At 33.8% G+C, this 9,668-nt stretch overlaps 2 protein-coding genes across 3 annotated transcripts; both read right to left on the reverse strand.

Moving 5' to 3' along the window:
- Positions 1 to 741: 741 nt before the first annotated feature.
- Positions 742 to 5,709, reverse strand: LOC113849869 (5-amino-6-(5-phospho-D-ribitylamino)uracil phosphatase, chloroplastic). 2 transcript variants are annotated; one of them, XM_027480083.1, is made up of 11 exons: positions 5,463 to 5,709; positions 5,187 to 5,306; positions 4,539 to 4,607; positions 4,312 to 4,416; positions 3,960 to 4,014; positions 2,645 to 2,718; positions 2,403 to 2,486; positions 2,173 to 2,313; positions 1,939 to 2,004; positions 1,642 to 1,751; positions 742 to 1,166 (listed from the first exon to the last, which is right to left on the reverse strand). In XM_027480083.1, the coding sequence occupies exons 1-11, from the start codon at positions 5,568 to 5,570 to the stop codon at positions 998 to 1,000; spliced, it is 1,101 nt and encodes a 366-aa protein (XP_027335884.1). In that variant the 5' UTR covers positions 5,571 to 5,709; the 3' UTR covers positions 742 to 997. The 2 variants fall into 2 exon arrangements, with proteins under 2 accessions (XP_027335884.1, XP_027335886.1); XM_027480085.1 differs by lacking the exon at positions 5,463 to 5,709 and having other exon boundaries at positions 929 to 1,166; positions 4,312 to 4,377; positions 5,187 to 5,206.
- Positions 5,710 to 6,949: 1,240 nt separating this feature from the next.
- On the reverse strand, positions 6,950 to 9,668 carry LOC113850158 (WEB family protein At2g40480). Its single transcript, XM_027480559.1, has 2 exons — positions 9,249 to 9,668; positions 6,950 to 8,647 (listed from the first exon to the last, which is right to left on the reverse strand). Exons 1-2 carry the CDS (start codon positions 9,432 to 9,434, stop codon positions 7,193 to 7,195), a joined length of 1,641 nt encoding a protein of 546 aa, XP_027336360.1. The 5' UTR covers positions 9,435 to 9,668; the 3' UTR covers positions 6,950 to 7,192.

Consider the following 9,668-nt stretch of genomic DNA (forward strand, 5'->3'; position numbering starts at 1 on the left):
TATATAAAGATTTTAGGCTCTTAGGATATTTAATTATAAATCTATTTTAAAAAATAGTTCAAGTTTGTATTTAAATTTAAGAAATAGATTAAGTCTGTTTAAAGTAAAGTGTATTGCAGACTAAAGTATTTTTATTTTTATTCTCAATATTTAAAAAGTTGGGCTTTGACAAATTTTAGTTTAATCAAATGAATCACTTCTGTACTCACCGGTGTCATTGTCAATTTTTAAGTTTTGATTTAAAAAATTAAAAGTATTTTTAGTTTATGTGATTTTTTATCTTTAAAATTTAATATCAAACTTCAAAATCAAACATAAATAAATTTTCATTTACTCAATTACACATCTGTTTCTTTTTAAAAATAAAATTATTTCCAAAATTCTAAGCCAACAACTCTACAATAAGAATAGTAATTTATAAACAATCAAGTTTTCTTAAATATAAATAGGTTGCATTGATATATCGGAATCAAAAAGCAGAAAAGTGCCTTTGCTTTTGTACAGACAGACAAAAGCATGCAGAAGAGTGCTACCTTAACTTACTATAAAACAATGACAAAAAAAAAAAAATACTTAGATTATAAAATATTATTAGACCAAAAGAATAGATTATGAAATATTGACCTTTCCTTTTAAAGATAAGCATTGACCTTTTATTATTTACGAATAGACTCAAAAACGTTCATGAGCCAAACAAATGTTGAATATCATGTTGAATAAGGACTTGAATCCCTCATGATACCGTTTCAAATCTCAATCAAATTTCATTTTAAAATCTACATTATATTAACCAAAAATAGATAAATCTTGGGGGGATCTAAATCCCATTTTGGAACTGACAAAACTGGAAGTGCAAAGAAAAAAAAAAATATAGAACATTCAGATAACATCAGACCAAACTGATTGCAATTTTATTTTATATAAAAAAAAATTATGGCTGCATAACTAAATAATTACAAGGAAAATTAGTAGAGGGGGAAATAGTAAGGAAAATATATCAGAAAATGGTGTCTATTGTAAGTTTCCTTTTAGGAGGAGTTTTCTCTATGATCTGCCTCTGCAGGTCCATAAATGTAGAACCATTGTTAGCAAATAGCCTTCGCAAGTTGATCACAGAAAGTTCACTAAAGTTAGCAACAGTAAGATCAGCCTGCCCCAAATCATACCTGCAGGTTTCAACATCAATCAGTTTCTAAATGCCAAAAGAATAATTTCATAAAAGAATTTCAAGTATTGAAATGTGTAACTGAATGGAAATTATTCTTCCATTCCAAAGGAAGAGAAATACTATGGATTAATGTTATCCCATGAAAGCTGATTCAAAATCAAATACCAAGTTTAACTTCTGCTGATTTCCATGTACTTGTGTACATGGAAAATGGTGTTTCCACATGAAAAGCACTAAACTGGAAACATCCATGCATCATGCCTTATGTTTCATGAAATTTTACGGGAAAATGCTATCAAATGCCTTTCAGGCACTAGTAAAAGGATCAAAAAGAGAAAGTTTTATTGATTATATACCATTTTAGTTAAAGAAAAAAAATACTTCAGTGCATTTTAGAGCACATGTGAGCAGGACCCAATTTCAATTTCATAGTAACATCTTATATTAATTTTGCATAAATGTAAATTACTCACGCAGGATGAGCTCCAATCAATGCTACAGCCATCATCGTACAATTGTGTGCAGCAGTTACACCTCTAGGATCATCTTCAAAAACCACACACTTGGAAGGTTTTCGATCCAGCTGCAAGGCATATAGGCAACAGGTCAAAAACTAGCAGGATATTGTAGAAAGAATTTATGGAAGATTTGTAGAATAATTAGCTAGTGAAAAGATAAGTGTTATATAATAAATAAATATAGTAATAATATTAATAATTCCAAGCCAGAAATATTTCATCAAAATTACAATCAGATGGATGGAACTATACCTTGACAGCAGCAGAAAGAAATCTATGAGCTATTGACTCCATTCCATCTTCTTCAGTCACAATTGCCTGAAAATCAAATAAGGCAATCAGCAAGTGGCAGATTCATAAGTATGTTAAGAACGTGTTTCTTTCTCTTTTCAGTGTGTGGAGTTAACAAAATCTAAGGACTAAAATTGAATCTGGAGAAACAACGCAAAATTGATTTCTTGTTAATTCTTCTAAAATATTACCAACCTGGAAATACTTCTTGAGCTCCATTCGTTCCAAAGCTTCTACTACATTTCTTCTATCAAGACTTGAAACAACAGCACAAGGGATGCGAGCAGTATAAACTGCCTCCAACCATTCTTTGAGGCCATCCGCTGGTCTTTCAAGCTACACAAATTTACATGCAAGATATGTCAGATTTCACCCCTAGAAACCCTAGATAGTAGCCGTCAGAATAAATCAAGACAGCAACTTACTCTTAGAAGATTATCATAATATAACTGAGAAAATCTCAACTTTAGTCTATCCAGCTCATTTTCTGCCTTATCTGATAGGAAATGCTGCAAATTAAAAAACGGATAGTCAGCTAAAAGATATTTGTTTAGAGCAAACTGCAAAGTTTTCATTTTTTTAATGATGACACTATCTTTAAGAAAGTGTGTCTTTCTAATTCAATGCTCAAGTAAAACCAACTAAGCAGAAGAAAAGGGCAACTAACCTTATGCAACACGTGATCAGCACCTGCATAAAGCAATAATCTTTGCATATCACCATCTTCAGGTATATCCTTTCCTGCATATGAAAATCATAGTCATCAATCTCAGATAGCAGTACATAGTGGCCAATAGCAAAAAAAGTCAAGGAAACTAAAAAAAATCTGAAGACATTCATATTTCAAACACAAGATATACTAAACATTAAAAAAATGGGGATGGGTGTTGCGCAGAGAAAATAACAGAGGTGGTTGAGGATTTTCAGAATAGAGGTGATTTAGAGTTCAAAATTATTAAAAGGATGGAGGGTTGGTGTCAACAGAAATATTTCCAGTGCTGGGTGGGTGTTGCAGAAGTGTGAGAAACTACATCCAATAAGGGTTTCTCTCTATTCTAAAACTAAAAGGGGAAGGAAATTTTAACTCTACCCCTAACCTCCCCTACCCCCAAACAATATTGTTTTGAAGGCAAAAATGGGTTTTAAAAATTTCTTGTCCTAACTCCACTATAGCCCTGTGAAAGGCTGTTATTTTTGCTGCCATTGTAGTTACAGCAACAGCCCCTACTCAATAACACCGCCATGCTGCTACAGCCCAATGAGTAACTATGATGAAAATGTTGTAAATTATAATCTTTCTCTGCAATGATGCACATGGTAACCTGTTCCATAAGTCTGATAAAGTACAGTTATTTATCTGTTAGTCAGCTGCACAAGTTTCCCTTTGTTCATTGAACTTGTTTGATAAATTATATAATCTGTCAGTCACCCCTTAAAAATGGCAGCATTTCTCATTAAGTCATTCTAGTATGAATTGACAAAGGGAAGACAAGGAAATGGAATGGGAAATAATAAAAGGAAATGCCCAGCTCCTCATTTGGATATGCAAGGCATAAAGGAAGGAAGGAAAAGGTGTTCCCTAGGAAGGATTTTTCTTTAACTTTTCCTTTCAAAAGTGGACAAAAAGTGGAGGTGTGCAGGGCATGGAAAAGATTTTCATCAAATCTTCTGAAATTTCCATTTTCATCTACCAACAATGAAGAGGAAACAATTTAAACAATAACAGTTGACAAGTTTAGAAGGAAAAAATTATAATAAAAAAATCTTCCCTTTCCTTTCTACAAAGTCTAAGTTGTGTTCCCAAACAGACAAATGTCAATTGAATATCCAAACAAAGGAATGATTATTCATTATACTTCCAATGTATTCCATGCCTTTATGGAGATTGTATCCTTTTATTTCTGTCTTGTTCCATCAATTTAAAAGAGAATGCATGTTAAAGATTGTCCAATCTAAGCCCCACAGTAAAACAATTAACATACCCTCTTCAGACGCCAGCTGCTTCCATGCCTTCCTCTTTAGAGCTCGTGTATCAGCCTGCAATAAATTGCATGCTTTTATCAGGGAGTTAATCCAAACACACTGGTTGCATGATATCATGTATGGTCATTCACTTCTTTTCTCAAGATTCAGTCATAGCAGTCAGGCCCACAAGTAATTAACAAGAACAATACACCCCTTCCACGTGATTGCAATATATATAAAAACTCAATTTGCATCACTTATCATTTTTAAAACATGAAAAAAATACTTTAGTAAAGCCAAGTATCTAGCACGTGTCATTCTAAACCCAAGAGAGGGGGGGGACTACATGCTTGAGTTAAAATTACTTACCACCACGTTGTCCCAAGAGAAGATAAGTCCATAAGCTTCATCAGGCTTCATAGCATAGCGTATACGCTGAAGAAAACCATCTTGCAATTTTTCATTCAAATAGTCCTATTTTCAAATAGAATTAGCATTCTTCAATCATTATTACTGTATACTTGCACAAAAAAGTACGGATAGGTAATCCAAGTCTAAAGGAAAACTAGAAAATAACAGTGATCAAAATTCCCTACCACATCAACTTTTAATGGTCCATCAGTCCTAAAAGTCTCAAAGCCTTCCCCATATTCAGCTCCAATAGCCTGGAAGGAAGCACCAAATGAGAAGAGTTCCAATCACCTTACAATACATTACTCAATTCACTGCTCCAACAAGATTTCATAATATGAAGGGGAAATGAAAAGCACAATAAAAGAGTACCTAAGCTAAGAAAACAAGTATTTACTGGGAAAAAAAAAAGTATTCATTATGGACGTGTTAGGGTGAACAACTTAATTAAGCACTTTCGATATGTTGTTCTTCACGAGAGCTTATTATAAGGTTGACTTTTAAGCTTACTGAAATATGCTCAATAGAGCTTATTTGATATAAAATTCTATGAAACTAATTAAAATGAGCTAAAAAAAGTTTGCAAGAATATTATAAGCCACTTTCATAAACTGAAATAAGCTCTTCTTAAAAGCCTATACGCAAATTCCAAAACATAAAAATCATTTAATCCTCTTTTATTCAGTAATTAAGATATTTGATAAGGTGCGTTTTTTTAACCGGTGTCCTAAGGCTAGCTGGACGTAAAAGAGAAACAGTAGACACTGGAAAAAAAATCAAAAAAATGAATTCGGACACTTGAAAAGAAACAGAAGATTAAGTAGCATCGGTACCTCCTCCACAAAAAGCTTATTGGGTGTGGAGTGCAACCCATTAACAGACCCAAATTCATCTGACCCAGAACTGCAACGAGCAATTAGGCGATTCTTAACCAAACCCCAACGCTTTAATTTCTGAAAATAAGGGAAAAAAAAAACAAAAAAAAAATCAGAGTAAATGAAAGAACATATAAAACAGACATATGTATATATATATATATATATATATATATATATATATATATAGAGAGAGAGAGAGAGAGAGAGAGAGAGAGAGAAGGAATTGCAGACCAAAAATGGGAGATGAAGAGGAAAAGGAGAGGGTTGAAAGCGATAAGTGGGTGTGGGAGGAATTGCATGAGAAGAGGGTGTGGAATATGCAAAAGTGGTGAAGTCCATGGGATTGGGACACACAACAACGTTAACGTTACGGAAGCTGAACAAAGAAGAAGAAGATGACGATGACGATGTTGTTGTTGCTAATGCTGTTTGTTTGGTTTCACTCTTTCTGTGTACTCCCAATTTTTGATGTTTTAATTGCGATCCCAAAGTGTGGTTTCGCCTCTCGATTTTGTACTCACGTGGATTTTTCTGTTTTCTAGTCACGTGACATGTCACGACCTCTTCTTTGGATAAGGAAATTTTTTAAATACACTTAATTAATTAAATGCATTCAAAATAGGAAAATACCAAATTGAATATTTTCAATTACAGACTTATTAAGAAATGGGCTGATAATATTTTTATTGGGCTTCAAATAAATGAGTAATTCTTATCTTTTAAACTTGATTTACTTGTAAATGATTTTTAAAATTTGAAATATATACGATTTTAGTCCTTGACCGTTAAAAATAAGTAGTGAATTAAGTTTTTTCTAATTTTATATTTAAAAAAATATGATCATCCGTCAATTCTTTTTTACTTAAAATCCACAAAAATTTTTTACTCAAAATATTTCAATCATCTTTTATAAAATCACTAACCACACTATCAAATTAATATAAAATAAAAAATATTTATCTTTTATCTTTAAACCACAAATTGATATTTATCAAGCTTTAAAAAAAATATATATTATTGAATTATTTATATCTCAAATATATCATAAACTTTCAAAGATTTGGATAAAAAATAAATTTAAGATTTAAAATAAAAAGATCAATAAAAAGACCAATTTTATTTAGAGTTAAAATTGGAGGTGCTTAATTAGCGCAAAAAATCCTAGGACCAAAATTAAATATAATATAAAGTGGAAAAAAAAAAGTACAATTAAACCTTTTAAGTTGTTTAACAACTTTCCTTCAATTGTCACTTAATTATGGATAATGAAGTATTCACTCAAAATGAAAATGCAAAATTGGTTTGAGCCAAGACTATTCTATATTAAAGATAATAAATAAAACAAATATATTTCTATGGTTAAAAAGTGTTAATTTGGGTCTTTAAAACATTGATTAAAGAATAAAAATATTAAAAATCACATTATATAAGTGTGTATATTTTTAATTCCTTAACTACCTTTACAGCACATGTTGGCTTCTATAAAAAAAAATCTTTGAAGTATTTGCAGCTGCAGTCCTGCTCTGGTGTTCATCAGTAGAGAAAAACTAAAGCAAGATTTATAAAGCCTAGTGGTCTATGGATTGAGATTTGAAGTTTCCAATGATGTACACCACTCAACAAATATCAATTTATATACTGGTAAAACTGGGAAAAGCACAAGATAGATCATATTTCTAACAATAAAATTATCCAATGATAAAATATTCATACCCTGTGGATAAATTCCCCGTCACTCTTATGCATCCAACGAGAACACATAATCTACTAGCTCCATCAAAGCTAGCTAGGCAATCATCACTCAAACACAACATATTTTACAAAATCAAAAACGCCCACACAACTTTCTACATAAATAACACGAAAGTAAACGCATGAACCAATAAAGAATGACATAGGAAGACATAAAGATGCATGAATAATGGCTATTCCTCGCTGCATAGGGAATGAGGATTGAAATTTCATGTCCTCCTCTTACTTGGCTTCGCCAAGGGGAGTGATATTTGGATGAATCCAAATTTCTTCCTGTGTCCCATGAACTGCTTTTGATCACTCCCCTCTTTCTCAGTCTTTGCTGGAAGAGTTAGATCATCCCTCAGTGCTTGAAGCATTTGACTCAATGCTACCTTTTGTCTTTCAGTGTGCTCTTCCATCTCCTTTCTTGTGGCATATCCTTCAGAAACCTGCTTTCTGCTAAGTACATCTCTCATTGAAATTGTGGGCCTTAAAACAGGCTTTGGATTATTGTTTGGTATTGTTGACCTGGTTACCTCTGGCAATGAATCTTGACAGATTCCAGCTTGAGTGAACTTGTTGCAATTTTTAGAGTGATACTCCTTAAGGTCATCCTCCGGAATCCATCTCCGTAGCGCCTCCTCAGCAGCATGTTGCTTTCTGTTTGCAGTTTCAACTCTGTTTAAAGCATCTGTCAAGACTTGTTTGCTGAGTAGAACTTCTTTTGTTGCTTCTTCCAACTTCTTCAAAATAGTCAGTTTAGAAATATTTGATTCATTGATTTGAAACTTAGAATCCATCACCTTCTTCAAGGTCGATTCCTCAAGTATCTGAGCCTTGGGATTTAAGGGAGAGCGCCCTGCTAAAGTGAAAGTGATTTTCTCAGGTTCTGGCAGAGCAAACCCCAATGATCTCTCAGCACTAGATAGAGCTTTGATTTCAGCAAGAGCAATAGCTTCTGCTGCCTTAGCTGCTTCTTCCATCTTTTTAGCTGCAAGCCACCTCATCTCAGCAGTCTTAACATTATACCCATGTTCTTCATAAACAGTTAAGGGCTTTGAAATTTCAGATCTTCTTGTTTCAACCATCCTATTGCACTGCTCAGAATTGAAATTCTTCGTAACATTTGCAGTATTATCAGAAGTGCACTCGACATGAGACCCAGGTTGATTCAATCTTGTTTGCTCTTGGGCCCTCTCTTTTGCAGAGACAGATGCAAACTTTGATGCTAGTTTTTCACGTGTCCTCTCCAGAAAAATTTTCTCCTTTTTCATCTTCTTATTCAAAGATTCAACAGAGGACTGTATTACCCCAAGTTCATTTATCGTTTTCCCTAGGTTCAATTTGGCTTGTTTCAACTCCATTAATATCATATCAGGTGATGACATAGAGCAAGGACTTGGAATTTGCATTGTCAGTTCTTGATCATTGACAATATTTCCATAATTTTCTTTATCCATCTCCTTAGCAAGAGGAGTTCCAGCATATGAACTTACGTCCCGAGTTGCAAAACATTTCATTGCCTCTTTCTGTAGCTGCTGCTTCAAGTCCTCCACAATCCTCTTGGTAGCACCAAGTTCTTCAAGCACATCAAGTGTTTCAAGTTCTTTGACAATCAAATCCTTCTCCAACTCCGCTGCTTGTTCCTCCACTTTCTTTATGTCAAAATCCTCAATGCTGTTCTGCTAATGATAATCTTCTTCTACATCAGAAAGTAAACTAACACACGAGGCAGGCATCAAGAATGTACAAAGAACTATGCTATGTTTAAAAAGATAACTAATCCACGGGCACTATAACTACATTAAAATAACAAAGATTTCCAAGAAAAAGTGCATGAAAATGGATTCCATCTTTGTAGCAATCGAGTTTAACATTGGCAATACTCCTTTTGCAATAACCCAGAGAGGAAAAATTCATAATACTGTTAGACCAATGTCAGCACCAGGCTTCCAAATTCTCAAAGCAAAGGCATATACTACAACCCAAGAATGTCAAAATAAATAAATAAAAATGGCTTTTCTAATGTATGCTTACGGACAAACAATAAGAAAACTTTTTTATTAAAAATTGCAAGATATTAAAAAATCATTAACATTGGTAATATTAAATGCTATAATTTCTTATAAAAACTTACCATTTATTGATTTTTCGGAATGCTAAAGTTTTTTAGTGTGTAACTTTGATTATGTGTTAGAAAAATTGAAAATAAACCATCAAATTGCAAACTAAAGAAATTCAAACAAACACAAACACACAATGCTCGAAGATGCAAAAACTTACAAAGTGTGGTATCCAAGACCCGCTACCTCCAAAACGGGTCACGGCCTCTTTCACCGACCCGAACGGTGGTGACGTGTCAATCTCTGCTCTGAAATTGACCCTTCTAATCCCACCGGAATTCACTTCCCTTATGGCAGGCGTTCCGGGAACTCCATCGACGGCGGCGGCGTCGCGAGTTTCGGCCATTTCCACCAAAAACGAAAAAACGTACGAACGCAAACGCGGGTTTCAGAGAAGCATCTAATAACAGAGGCGAAAAAGTTTGTTTGGTTAAAGGTTGAACTTCCGAGAAAGCCTCATTGGGGAATTTATGCAATACCGAGTCGAATGGGGGCGTGATCATGATGTCGCGTGGCCGAGTCATGACTCAGTGCCAAAAGGGGAACCAAGTCGCGACTCGGTTAGCGAAACGGGGAAAAG

Source organism: Abrus precatorius, unplaced genomic scaffold (genome assembly GCF_003935025.1).
Source record: "Abrus precatorius isolate BTA unplaced genomic scaffold, Abrus_2018 Scaffold9, whole genome shotgun sequence".
Classification (NCBI taxonomy): Eukaryota; Viridiplantae; Streptophyta; class Magnoliopsida; order Fabales; family Fabaceae; genus Abrus; species Abrus precatorius.